Genomic DNA, 13870 nt, shown 5'->3' with positions numbered 1-13870 from the left:
CCGAAACGACATAATGCGAGATAATGCTAAAAGCATTATGTCGCGCTACGTGCTTGGCATAGCCAGATAATGAGATAATGGCGAGATGAACGGAGCCTTAATGCACTTAAACGCTTTATTTTAACCACATAGGGAATTGCTGGCCATTTCGCTGTCTATAAACAGGATCACTTGTACTACGGCTTACAATTTTCACGGGAAAGCCTGTGAACTGTATATCCACTCCCTCCGTTAAAAACTTGCAACACGTCTGTGTATCCAACACGGACTGTACAATGTTTTGGGTGGCTTCTATAGGTTAATAATTTGACATGTGTGAGATTCTCAACTACCTATCACGATGTGGTATTTCCTTTTCCTACGGGTTTGAAAAAATAATGGCACAACAGTCGCTCCACCGTTAAAAATACCCCCCTTTTTTTACAAGGGTAGGTAGCAAAGGTGGCTGCTCGATGGCTTGCCCGAATCCCGATTCGATGCTCGACGCAGTCTCTTCCGGCGACTCGCAGAGGCTCCTTCGCTGTCGACGGTTCGCCAACTAGTATGGCCTGGAATCCTGTTGGATCTCGACTCTGTGGGATTTTGTACGCGTTTCGCGCACAACCGGGCTTTGAATCTTTGGAGCGGCGTGGGAAGACCAGCATGGACGGTCGGGACTCGGAGACGAGATAACCAGAGTACCCGCGCAACCGAGCGAAAGTTACTCCAGTCTCCGGTAAGTAAACAAGCTCGGCGGGTCGAGTCTGCGCGTCTTTCGTCGCAGCTCCATCATTATTTGCGAGGTGAAGTTCGGAGTCTTTCGCCGTCCCTCACCGTCCGCGGAGCCCACGAGCGGTGGGGGTGAATCCACTCGACCCATGAACCCATGATCTGCGAATCGAATCGCATCCACCCGGTTGACGGCCAAACTGGCGATTATGTACATAGAAAGTCTCCAGAGTCCAGCCCGAAAGGACCAGCGGCATGGTCTCCCACCACACATACCGTATCCTGAGTATCTGATAGGTACCGACGTACCGTATCGTGCATGCGGCGTTACTAGCCGCACGTGGCGCAGACTGCGGGCCGGCGGCTATAGTTAGTGGGTATGGAGCACTCACTAGAGTAGCGTATTGCTTGTCGTTGGAATGATCTGTGAGGTGTCTGATTGGTATCATCTGTTACCGTGTGTACGGTATCTCGCTCAGCGTTGACGAGACCTCTGGGTAAGTAATTGGCAACCGACGACGCCCTCCCGTGCTTTCACTCCGCCAGATCTCCCGCCTCCAGGGCGCCCGCCGCCGCCCAGCTCTCGCCTCGCCTCGTGCTAACTAACCCCAGATCCGTGCTCGAATTAGAGCAGAGTAGAGTAGCTGCAGCCGGCTGCTGCAGCCGCTACCACCTCCAGCCTAGCATGGAGTACCAGGAGCTGCCAATAAGTGGTGCCTCACCACCATTACGAATTATAAGCGCAAATAACCACTAGGCTATAGTAGGAGCGCACTAAGCCGGATACAATAAGATAAGTGAGTGGTTGTGACTAAGTTGTATGGGAAAAACGCTAAGCTGTATGGGGGGCAAACTGGTGAAGCAGCACTTACCCTTACACCCGAGTACATAAGGTAGCCAAATGATAAATCCCTGTGTGCATCGGCTTCGACGAGCCACAAACCTTGAACCAACCTTGAGACAAGAAAACGAGCTTGCACTGATGACTGGAATGTTGCGTGCGCCGGCCGGGAGTTGTTTCACCCAGAAGCCCAGAAGAATGATGCATAGAGTATAGTACACACGACTACCGTGGTATGTACCCGAAATCTTTCCACGGCGCGGGTGCATTTGCATTGCATCGCGAGCGGGCGGCGAGCGGGGAGCCAATGTTTGCTTGCATATAGGCATAGGCATAGGCACATATACCCGCCTACACAGGCCGACGAATAGCAGCGCCGATATATAGAGCATGCCGTGCAGGCAGGCAGTCAATGCGTTCCGCGATGAGTACCGGTATTTAGGAAGTCACCAAACAACATAGTCAAGTCAAAGCCTCTAGTGAACCCATGGTCCATCGTCACGACGACGTGCGCACCCCATGCTCGTAATCCTCGGCGCACCAGATGTGGATAAGGGCAAGCCCGCCCCCACGCAACAGCGTAGGAGGCTTTTCTCAAAAACAAACTCGGGTGCTGTAGGCTTCTGATCGAGGCATGTACTGAGTAGTTGTGCGGGGATATCCGCCGCCGTCGGGCCTGCGACAAACTTGACTGCAGAGCGGGGTAGCGAGTGTGGAATGTGGAATGATGTGCCTCCCGGATCTCCGTGGTCTGTCTGTGGTCACTGGCAGTGGGTTGGATGGTTAAGTTAAGTACGGTGGTCCCGTCGTATATAGCTGCGCTCTGGACTGGGCTCGCTACTACCATATACTATCTACCGCCTGACGCCTACATACAGCCTAACTACCGCTCATCGCATACCGCCTATATACCGCCGATATACCGCCTATATACCGCCGATATACCGCCTATATACCGCCGATATACCGCCTACCAGCCCACCGGTAATCTACCCATCTACCCATCTCCGCGTCTACTGTACTCGTCTCGACAATGTCTAGCTCAGCACAAGCAGCGATCACCGTCGACCCAGCCGTAGTACGTTCTTCCATGTGTACGCCTTGTTAGTGGCTAGGCCCACTAACCCGCCGCCCACCACCTCCATAGCTGGAGCACCCCAGTGATGAAGACTATGCCACATCCGGCTACGACACGAGCACGGCGAGCCTGACGAACTCGATCCGCGAGTACGCCTTCGAGAACGGTAGCCGCACCCCACATATCTACTAACTCCGAGTTGCTGATGTGATGAGTGAAGGCCGGCGCTATCACACCTACTTCGGCGCCGACAAGAACCCGCTGCCGACGGACGAGACGGAGCAGGACCGCCTCGACGTCCACCACGAGGTCTTCCTCATCCTGCTGGATAGAAAGCTGCACAGGGCTCCCATCGGGAAGTCGCCGAATCGTATCTTGGATGTTGGCACTGGGACCGGGATTTGGGCTATCGGTAAGTAACTACATACGAACGGACGGGGAAAAGGCTCCTCTGTCAACGACGCAAGCTGATGCGAGTTACATGGCAGATATGGCAGATAAATACCCGTCCGCGGAAGTTATCGGCGTCGATCTTAGGTACGACACTCTTCCCCCCAACAATCTTACCATCACACTGACCGCCACCAGTCCAATCCAACCCGGCTGGGTCCCGCCCAACTGCCGCTTCGAACTCGACGACGCAGAGCTGGACTGGACGTTCCGTCCGGTATGCACCTTCCCCGTTCTGCAATTCCCCCCAGAGTCTAACCCCTCAGGACTACTTCGATTTCATCCACATCCGCAACCTGTCCCAAGCAGTCACGAAGTGGGAGAAAGTGCTTTCGGAAGCGTACCGGTACGTATCTTGCTCAGCTCATCCTCTCCCTCCCCCTCCCAGCGCGCTAAAACCACCCACCCTAGCTGCACCATTCCCGGCGGGTACATCGAGCTCGCCGAGCTCGGCGGGGTAGCGCACAGCGATGATGGGAGCATGTCGCCGGACAACGGCGTGAAAGTCTTCCTATCACTCCTCGATTCCGGGCTACGGAAGATGGGGCGAGTAGCGTCCGCGACCGGCGAGTCGCTGCGCGCCAATCTCGAGGACGCCGGGTTCGTCGACATCGACATCTTCACGTGCAAGCAGCCGCTCGCGCCGTGGGCGCACGATAAGAAACTGAAGCAGGTGGGCGCTGTGGCCCTGTTGAGTGCTCCCACCGGGTTTCATGCCTATGGCATGGCCGTCTTTACGAGGGTACTGGGAATGGATCCAGAAGAGGCGGATATGGTCTGTAAACGCGCGACCGCGGCGGTCATGAATAAGAATAATCATATTTATACATACTTGTAAGTCGTCTACTCCTCGCGTTGGATGGGGCGAGGCTGATGGGTAATAAACAGCTATGTTGTCCATGGACAGAAGCCGACGGAGAAGGAATAGGTAGGAATGATGGCTGGTACTGGGAGGGAGGGAGGTTACATATGACGGGGACGGGGAGGGCGGGCAAATGATACATACTGGCATGGACTGGAGATCCTCATCTCCAGGTGGCTGCCTACATACATACATACAAGCAATCATTTTCTTGCTTCGAGCAAACCCACGGGCCCTCAGTGACTCACATGCACATCGGTGTCCATCTTTAACTACTATTTCTGCTCATCCAGCCCGAAAGCAAAATTGAAAAACTTCACTTGGTTGATCCGGACTCGGGAGTCGGGACTCGGGGTCACACTTGTGCTGCCCCGTTGATTGGCCGCTATACCTACACTTAGGTACCTATTGCCGTGTTTTTTGATTGACTGCTTGGTTCTTGAGCTTTGTGCTGGAATATTCGGTGATGTCCCGTGAATTGGTGATCCCGTGTTTGCTGCTATGACTCGTGAGCTGATTTGCTGGTCGTATGCATACCTGGTGCCAAAGAAAGTGGTAAGATCAGAAGAAGAAGGAGCTGCGTGAAAGGAAGTGGAATACCCGTAGCAGCTACGGCAAGGAGGATGGGAAGAAGGAAGCCACGGCCACCTATCAACCGCCACTTGTACCATCCTCTCGGCGAGTCTCGCTTCAGATGGCCGAACGGACCTCACCTTGCTCACTGCGGGCCGAAGCTTATGGCCCTTGGGCATCAACATATGGGTCACTCGTTGCCAGTAACCTTGATGTCATTGTGCAACCATACATTTCAGCAAGAATAGTTAAGTACACTAGAAGGCCCAGATGATTAAGGGCCCGTTTGGATGACACAAAATCCTTAAAAAAAAACTGAAACTGTGCGGCTCCAGCAACGAAACTGGTACTGACCTCGAGAGGTCATTTCTTTGCCGCCACTCACTATCGCATTTTAACTTCAACCATGGACCCCCTTTACGGGGAAGAGAAAAAAAAACGGGGCCACAATGTGTCCACTATTAAAGTTCTGGAGAAGCCTATTATTCAGACTTATGGCCGAGTAATCTGAGAACTGCCAAACACTCTGTTCGCCTCACAGTTCTCCGGAAACTGAAACTGGACAGAATTCGGTGTCCCGTCGGGGAACTGAATTTCGCTCTAAGACCGGAACTGAAAACTGAGGCCATCCAAACGGGCCCTAACAGTATCAAGTACCTATCGAGTATGTAGGGTCAAGTAAGGTATAGCAAAAGCAAAAGTAAAAGAATCTCTGTATGCAGGTAAAGCGGTTGGTCGAGAAAAAGTATGCAACTCTAGCAGTCAAGCAGCCATGGGGCAAGAAGAAATACAGCACAGCACGCAACGCCACCCCCTCCCCCACAAAAACAAGAAAAAGCCAGACCGAGACCGAAACCAAACTCCATCGCCCGCGCCATTTTGGAGGGCAGCAGCACAAAAGCACCGCGCACCGCACAACTCCAAACCTCTATTCCTGCTGCTGCTGCTGCTGTCTAGTGGAAGTGTTCCACTGCGGGTGCTCGTCTCCCGCGGTCCATCCACGGTTTCCGCCGTATCCGTAGACCTTGATGACACCCTCGACCATGGTCCTCATCTCGTCGACCGCCCAGTCGTTGCCGAGCTCGTAGTTCAGGCCTTCGATGTAGCTAGCCGGGAGGACTTGCACTGCCGCGCGGATGGTGTCGGAGAGGCCCTGGAGCTTGTCCGCGAGCGCGATGACGCGGCCGACGGCATTTTGCTGTTCGTCGGTACCTGCGAGGGGGTCGTCGGACTGGGGGGTGTCGGCCGGGGCGCCGCTGGTGGGAGCGGTGAGCGCCGAGTCCTGGTCGGGGTTGGAGGGCTGGTCGGGCTGCCTGTGGCGGGATCCCGACACCATATCCGCCTCTATGGATTTCGGCTGGTGTTCCGGATTGTGGAAAGACTCAACGAGCAATCGCATGGCGTCTTGAGCCCGTTTCAGTTTTGAAGTGTCGGTCTGACGGGTACCCGGCTGTGGAGTCTCGTAGGATCCGGTGCGTGGGGTGAGACGGGGGTCCAGCGTCTTCGGTGTCTCTTGATGGTGCTGATCGCGATGCGGACTCGCATGAAGGTCTTGCGTCTTCGGCTCCTGTTGCTGTTCCTTCTGCTGCTTGTACTCCAAGCGACGCTTTCCCCTCTCCTCGGCACGCTTGCGCATCATCTCCTCGTCCATTCTCTGCTGTTGCTCCAGCGTCGGGAACGCCACGCTCTGGCTTCCTCGGCTCGCTTTGGGACCCGGTAGTGACTGATCATCGTCGGGCGACTCATCCGGTGGCTCGGGAGACGTCTCCATCTCAACAGGAGGATCGTTGTGCGAGAGATCGATGAACGTGGTGCGGCGGTTCTTGATCTTGCGAGGCTCGTTTGCAATGGGTTGTGGGCTGTACTCGGAGTCGCTGTGGTCCCGCTTCTGAGCGCGAGTAGATGGGGGGTCTGACTCGATGGTGATTGTAGTCGCAGGTGGTGTCAGCAGGTTATTCTGAACAGCGCAAGACTACACTGACGGTTAGCCTCGTACAGCTCCTGAGCTAGCTGATCTCACATTTTCATGCGCCTTGACGGCCGACTTTCCTATCAGCTCCCCGCAGTAACAAATAACCGCCGGTCCAAAGAATCTCGCGTGGATTACAGTGAGATGGTCGGCAAGCAGACGGGCAGTGATGAAGATCTCACCGCAACCCTCCCACTCACACGCCCGTGAAACATTGGGCTGGCTTCTCCTATTGACGTGCGCAGACACAGCGTGTTTCTGCGAAGCATCGTAGATTCAGTCGACAGTTGGCTCGTTTGCACGCGGTAGAAGAGGGAACTTACAGCCATATTCACCACGGCATCCTTAGAAACACGGTATTCACACCCATGCCACCGACACGGCCTTGAAGATGGCACCAACTTTCTAACCGGAAGCTATCGTTGGGAGACTTCAGTTGCGGTCCCACGCGGGATAGAAGGGGTAGGGTATACCGCATCTAGCCTCCCGTCGTATTGGAGGTGCCAACGGATCAGATGATTGACTCCCTCGTCCCGGGAGGAAAGCGGCTTTCCGCAGGCTTCCCATTCACAGTTGAACGGGAACTCTACTCTCGGTATGTGCGTCACCAGATGTTCCTGTCGTTGCGGCCCATTTAGCTGATGTAAATCGCAATTCTCCACAAAAACATTCTTACACGTAGCGAGGCTGGAGTTTGGGGCGTCTTACGGCACCCAATCCACCGACAACACCCGTCCGGACGGGAAAAGACCGGTGGAGCTCGGCTGGTTGGTTCCGTTCGATTGACTGGTTCCGGTCGATTGGGTAAGCCGAATGGTTGGCGCTCCGGGGGCCAAACAGCAGAGCGTGGTGGAGGATTGCGCTTCACCATGTCTGCGGTTGTATGGCTATGTCTGCCTACCGAACCCGGCATGCGCTGACTTTTTCGATGAATGACCTTGGGTATTGGTGGCGATAGAGGGGTCGTGTCGCCACGAAGATCACGAAGGTGGGGATTTCGACAAAGAGGAAGGGATTACTGTGGGGTGACGCGACTGGCAACGCGATAGTTACTCGATCACGTTGCAAACACGGGAGTTGCCGATGACTAATCTGAGTCTGCTTCCCCATCGGATAAATTTATCGAGCCGAAGTCAGGGGGCTTGGTACATGATCTGCAATTTCACAACAATCTTGTGAAGCCGAACAACGATCAAACGTGAGGGGCTAACCGTCGGCCAAATTAATATTCTCGGAATCTTCACACTCCGAGCCCTGGATACTCGGGTACTCACTTTAAGATGTATCTATTATGTCATCCTCTGGATGCACAATACTCTACAAATCGGTTCCTCAGAGCGCTCTCTTTCCAATCAAAGCAAAAAGGGGACACTTGGCAGTTGGACGGATGAGTGTTCAAGGCTAATAATTGCTTTTGGTTGATGCACGCGTGCCGAGTTGCCTACACGAGGAATTGTTGAGCCCTCTGGATGACAGAGAGATCCTGTGCCTACAACCACCTCGGCTTGTCTTGAGTAGACAGATGTGGCCATCTCCATCTCCTCGATACTCCGACCTAAGTTCTCTTTAACAATCCTCACGACCGTTGCTATCTCCGCTGCGGAAAAAACACGTCCGACCACATCCTTGATCTAATCTCCTTTCTTCTGGAGATCCGGGGTTGCGCACTGCGATAAACTAGACTCAACCTCCTCGGTTCGTTCTCCTCCACCGACAACCGGCCGGAGCAACCGCACACACTCCCTTGGTCGACCCACCGACTCCTGTTCTGTCCTTTACATCCCCCATCCTGAGAAGTGATGGGGCCAATATCACTGTTACGATCGGTGTTCTCCCTGGACGTGTTGGACTACCGCATCACCGCCGAACTGCGCTCGTCATCACCCCCGAAGAACCGCCGATTGCCGTCCATATCTGGCCCTTCCCATTCGGGGTCATCCGCACCAGTCACAACACCGCAAAGCCCGCAGGGCTGGAAGAAAGATGATACGGAGCCGTCGAAATGGAAGTCGCCCGAGTTCTTCGCCTACTACTTCGTGTTTGCGACGTTGGTGCCGATGATGTTCAAGAAAGCGCACGATGTGAGCAAAGGTATGCACATGGCGCGCGCGCAATCGGACCCGAGGGATGAACCGTCCCGGTTTCGGTGGAATGGTCGCTAATGGAGAGTTAGAATCGCATCCGAATTTCTCCAAATACAAACACCTGCTGTCGCCGGGCTGGATTCCCGGCAGGATGGTCGACAACTCGGACCAGCAGTATGCCAGCTTTCGTAACAATATACCTGTCTTGTTCTCCTTGCTAGCGCTACACTTTGTGCTCCGTCGCATCTTCAATTTCGTGTATAGTAGGGCTTTCCCGGCACCGCCGCAGAACTCCTCCTACCGTCCGAACCACAACTTGACGCGCCGGAAGTTGTTCGATATCCTCTTCGCGCTGATCTTTCTCACGGGGTTGCACTCGCTCAGCGTCATCAAGATCCTGGTCATCCTGCTGCTGAATTTTTCTATCTCGTACTTTCATCCGTCGTCGAGACTGGTTCCGCTCTTTACGTGGGTCTTCAACATCGGCGTCTTGTTCGCGAATGAGTACTTCAAGGGTTACAGATTCCGCGAGATCCTACCCTTCTTGATTGCCGGAGAAGGCGAGGGGGTGGGTTATTGGATGGACCATTTCATGGGCGGCGGGATTCTGAGCCGGTGGGAAGTGTCATTCAACATCACAGTATTGCGGTTGATCTCCTATAACATGGACCACTACTGGGCGGCGGTACGACGAGATGAGGGCGCCGAAAGGGAGGCGGGAAGTGTTATCGAGGTAGGTCGTCTGGCAACAGCTCAACATCATTCCGCGGCGGAGGGGGAGGGAGAAGGCGGAGAGAGAACCGATCCTGAGCGCGCAAACGGGGAAAACGACGATGAAGCGGTGGATGACTCGGGCGATGAAGAGCGGCTGATGTTGAACGCGGAATTAAAGAAAAAGCATGCGGATCCTGCCCACGTGGATGAGCGTGATCGCATCGAGACTCCTGCCAGGCCAGAGGATTACAGCTTGTTGAACTACCTCGCGTACATCCTCTATACGCCGCTGTATCTCGCTGGCCCAATCTTGACGTTCAACGACTTTATCCACCAGGTGTGTTATCTGTTCGCTGACACCATGGTTCCGGCTGCTAACTGGACTCATTACAGCAAAAATACTCGACTCCGACGCTTACCGTCCGGCGCAGCCTCCTCTACGCCGTGCGCCTCGCCTTCGCCATCCTCAGTATGGAAGTGGTCCTTCACTACCTCTACGTCGTCGCGATCTCCAAGACTGCATCCCGCGGCAGCTGGGCAAACGACACCCCGGCGCAGCTCGCCATGATCGGCTACTTTAACCTGCACATAATCTGGCTCAAGCTCCTAATCCCGTGGCGGTTCTTCCGGCTGTGGGCACTCGTCGACGGCGTAGACCCACCCGAGAACATGCTCCGTTGCATGAGCAACAACTTCTCGGCGCTCGCCTTCTGGCGCGCCTGGCACCGCTCCTTCAACCGCTGGATCGTCCGTTACATCTACATCCCCATCGGCGGTGCCCAAAGACCAATCATCAACATGGTTGCGGTTTTCACATTTGTCGCGTTTTGGCATGACCTAAGCTTCAAGCTCCTCGCGTGGGGATGGTTGGTCGTGCTCTTTGTCGTTCCCGAGATCCTAGCGCGCAAGGTTTTCAGTCCGAAGAAATTCGTGGGCCGAGAGGTCCTGTACCGAAATCTGTGCGCGCTCGGAGGTGTGGCCAACATTCTCATGATGATGTCCGCCAACTTGGTGGGGTTTGCGATTGGCGTTGATGGGCTGAAAGATATGATGAAAGGTGAGCCCCCACTCCTTATTCCGAGCGACCGCCGCCCACTGACTGAATTCCTGCGGCAGATATGTTCTCGAGTTTCCACGGCTTCGGCTTCCTCCTCCTCGCGCTCGTGGCGATCTACGTGGCTGTGCATATCATGTTTGAGCTCCGTGAGGCGGAGAAGAGGAAAGGTGTGGTGCTGAAGTGTTAATCGGTCATTGTTTTCTGTATACCTACTATCTTTTTGTATACCAACTATACCTACTATCTTTTCTGTACATGGTTTAGGAATGAGGGTTATGAGGGATGATAGATTCTACTTGCGCGGTTTACGGTGTTTCTTGTTGGATATCCATTGGTACGGTTGTGGGGTTAATGGTGATGGGATGAGCGTAAAATAGTAATGAAATCTCGGGGATTGGCATGATACATAGGCGCAATAGTCTGTGATGAAGATAAAGTTTCCTCGAACTTCGTATGTACGACCGCAGAGAAGCCGCATAAGCCACATGGTAACTGCTCTAGAATCCAGATCCTTGCACTAAGCACACTGCACTTTTTTTCCCACCTCAATCTCGCACGACGGTCCCCACCACGACAAACCCGACAGCGCCAATGTCCCTCTTCAACGACAACCTGACCACGTCAGGCGCGGCGCCGCCGGCCAACGTCTTCAAAATCCCGTCTTCGGCCTCGCCCACAGCGAAAAAACGAAAGCACATCAAAACGTACGGCAAGCCGTCGAGCGCGAAAAAGCTTCTGCCCCCACCAGATCGCGCGTCCCCAACATCGCCCATACCGGCAGAGCAGAATGGCGACGTGAAGGAGCCGGCGGAAAAGTCAAACCGCCAGAAGCGCAAGGAGCTCAAAGCCGTGGCGTTTGGAAAGAGGGTGGAGGGGTTGAAGCAGACGGATCCGAAAGATGTTACGGTGAAGGATGGTGGAGATGACGCTGAGCGAAGGAAGCGCCTGCGAGAAGCGATGGGCTCTGGCGCCACGGCGAATACGGGGAAGAGACGGAAGCTCGCTGCACCCGCGACAGAGTTTCCGCTACTCAATGGCACGGCAACACCACGAGTGCTGGACCTCAAGAGACGAGACGGGCCGAAGGTTTTCGACCGCAAGAAACGTGACGAGTCGTCGGCATCCCCAGTGGCCGGAGCCGGCACCGCCGCACAGCTCCTGAAGCAACGTGAGCAACTGCCCATCTGGCAGCACCGCGACGCCCTCCGTCAATGTCTCCGTGACCGCAACGTCCTCGTCATGCTCGGAGAAACTGGTTCCGGAAAGTCGACACAGATTGGGCAGTTTCTTGTTGACGAGCCGTGGATGAAGCGGGGTGGATGTATCGCGATTACCCAGCCGCGACGAGTTGCGGCGATCAATCTTGCGCGACGTGTGGCGGCGGAGATGGGTGTGCGCTTGGGAGAGGAGGTGGGATATTCGGTCAGATTTGAGAATAAAAGCTCGGATAAGACGCGGATCAAGTTCTTGACCGATGGAATGTTGCTTCAGGAGATGCTCAGAGATCCGCTACTTAAGAGGTATTCTGCGGTGGTCGTCGATGAGGCCCACGAGCGCACGGTGGGGACGGATCTGGTCATGGGATTTTTGAGGAAATTGGTGTACGGCGAGAGGCGCGGCAAGCTGAAGGTCGTCATCATGAGTGCTACGCTTGAGATGGAGGCTATGGCGAGGTTCTTTGAGGAGAATAAGGGGGCTGGGATTGAGCTGCCGGCTGAGGAGATAGTGGAGGAGACCCCCGAGGCAATGGAGACGACACCGACGAACATTGAAGAACCAACCAATGGCGATGCGGAGAGCGACAAGATGGCCAAAAAGAAGAAGAAGAAGAAAAATAAGGGACAATACAACCCAGCAGATCTCATCCGCTCCCGCACGCCCTCTCCCGTCCGGGAAGTGGTCAAATCGCCAGAACCGGAAGCCGATGGGAAGCTCGAAGGAGTGATTGCTAAGGACGAGCGCGTGGCACCGTATTTCGGGAGTGTTGCTGTCTTTGAGGTGCCCGGTCGGCAGTATCCGGTCGTTATGCACTACCTGGAGCAGCCGATTCAGGATTACCTTGAGGGGACGCTGAAGGCGGTGTTCAAGATTCACTACGCCGAGCCGTTGCCGGGAGATATCTTGGTGTTTCTGACAGGTCAGGAGGAGATTGAGACACTTAAGAGGACGATTCAAGAATATGCGACGAAGTTAGAGGCGGGGGTTCCTAAGGTTCGCATCCATTATTTCTCTCATCCGTACATCGTATTGATTGTGCGTAGATGCTTGTGCTCCCTCTCTACGCTCATCTGCCACTGGCCCAACAGAGCAGGATCTTCCTGCCTACCGGCGAGAGAGATACCCGCAAAGTGATCCTGTCCACCAACATCGCCGAAACCTCCGTCACGGTACCAGGCGTGCGGTATGTAGTTGATTGTGGTAAAGCAAAGCTGAAGCAGTTCCGTCCGAAGCTGGGACTGGAGTCGCTTCTCGTGACGTCGATCTCGCGGTCTTCGGCTCAACAAAGGGGAGGACGTGCGGGTCGTGAAGCTCCTGGAAAGTGCTACCGTCTCTTCACCGAGGACGCCTTCCACGAGCTCAAGGAGGCTACGAAACCAGAGATTCTACGAACGGATTTGGCACATGCTATTCTCACGCTCAAGGCCCGTGGCCAGGATGATGTGGTCAACTTCGACTACCTCTCACCCCCCAAAACGGAAAGCTTGATGACTGCGTTAAACCAGCTCTACTCGCTCGGTGCCTTCAACGAAGGCGGCAAGATTACCACCATCGGTAAGAAGATGGCCAAGCTTCCACTTGCCCCGCCCCTCGCACGTGTCCTTCTTGCCGCCGCCGAGTCCAACCTCTCCTGCCTTCCCGAGGTCGTCGACGTCATCGCCGCGCTCTCATCCGACAACTTGTTCCCGCAGCCCGCCAACGACGAAGACCGCGTCGCAATGGAAGAAGTCCACAAGGCCTTCCGGCGCAGCGAGGGCGATCACATCATGCTCCTCGAGGTCGTCCGCGCCTACGACTTCACCATGTCCTCCTCCTCAAACTCGACCAGCATCAAGTCCTGGTGCGCCACCAACTACATCTCTCTCCCCGCCTTCAAAAACCTCCTCGACATCCGCAAGCAACTGCAACAATACTGCATCTCCCTATCACTTGCGGACCCCTCCTTCTTCTCTTCCATGTCCTTCGATGTCATCTCCCCCGACCTTGCCCAGCGCGTTCTCAAATCGTTCCTGCGTGGGTACTTTCACCAAACTGCGAGAGCCGCCCCGGACGGGAGGGAGTACCTCACTGTTCTCGGACACCAGACAGTCGCCATCCATCCGGCGAGTATTCTGTTTGGCCTGCGCAAAGAAGCGATCGTGTATCACGAATATGTGTACACGTCTCGTCCGTTTGCGAGGTGGTGCTCGGCGGTGCAGTTGGATTGGGTTGCGGAGGCGGCGCCGGCGGGAGCTAGGGCGGATGTTTAGATCAGAGATGGATACTAACATAGAGTATGTTGGTTTTTTTTTTTTTTTTTTTTTTGGGGGGGGAAGC

The 13870-nt window shown here is 54.8% G+C and overlaps 4 protein-coding genes across 4 annotated transcripts; 3 read left to right on the top strand and 1 right to left on the bottom strand.

The window, feature by feature from the left end:
- The first annotated feature begins 2498 nt into the window (after positions 1-2498).
- BZA05DRAFT_406337 (S-adenosyl-L-methionine-dependent methyltransferase) lies at positions 2499-4161 on the top strand. The gene is made up of 8 exons (XM_051484501.1): positions 2499-2627; positions 2697-2793; positions 2848-3039; positions 3116-3164; positions 3216-3294; positions 3344-3423; positions 3489-3911; positions 3966-4161. Exons 1-8 carry the CDS (start codon positions 2583-2585, stop codon positions 4003-4005), a joined length of 1005 nt encoding a protein of 334 aa, XP_051336905.1. The 5' UTR covers positions 2499-2582; the 3' UTR covers positions 4006-4161.
- A 971-nt stretch (positions 4162-5132) lies between these two features.
- BZA05DRAFT_406334 (uncharacterized protein) lies at positions 5133-7598 on the bottom strand. The gene is made up of 5 exons (XM_051484500.1): positions 7158-7598; positions 6955-7098; positions 6805-6897; positions 6533-6739; positions 5133-6484 (listed from the first exon to the last, which is right to left on the bottom strand). The coding sequence occupies exons 1-5, from the start codon at positions 7392-7394 to the stop codon at positions 5441-5443; spliced, it is 1725 nt and encodes a 574-aa protein (XP_051336904.1). The 5' UTR covers positions 7395-7598; the 3' UTR covers positions 5133-5440.
- A 374-nt stretch (positions 7599-7972) lies between these two features.
- Positions 7973-10736, top strand: BZA05DRAFT_406332 (glycerol:H+ symporter). The gene is made up of 5 exons (XM_051484499.1): positions 7973-8572; positions 8655-9298; positions 9458-9616; positions 9673-10336; positions 10396-10736. Exons 1-5 carry the CDS (start codon positions 8281-8283, stop codon positions 10521-10523), a joined length of 1887 nt encoding a protein of 628 aa, XP_051336903.1. The 5' UTR covers positions 7973-8280; the 3' UTR covers positions 10524-10736.
- A 131-nt stretch (positions 10737-10867) lies between these two features.
- Positions 10868-13816, top strand: BZA05DRAFT_476044 (ATP-dependent RNA helicase Prh1). The gene is made up of 2 exons (XM_051488228.1): positions 10868-12547; positions 12598-13816. The coding sequence occupies exons 1-2, from the start codon at positions 10928-10930 to the stop codon at positions 13801-13803; spliced, it is 2826 nt and encodes a 941-aa protein (XP_051336902.1). The 5' UTR covers positions 10868-10927; the 3' UTR covers positions 13804-13816.
- The last annotated feature ends 54 nt before the right edge of the window (positions 13817-13870 follow it).

This window comes from Tricharina praecox, assembly GCF_024521635.1.
Source record: "Tricharina praecox strain CBS 144465 chromosome Unknown BZA05scaffold_23, whole genome shotgun sequence".
NCBI lineage: Eukaryota > Fungi > Ascomycota > Pezizomycetes > Pezizales > Pyronemataceae > Tricharina > Tricharina praecox.
This window is presented reverse-complemented; position numbering and strand designations above follow the sequence as displayed.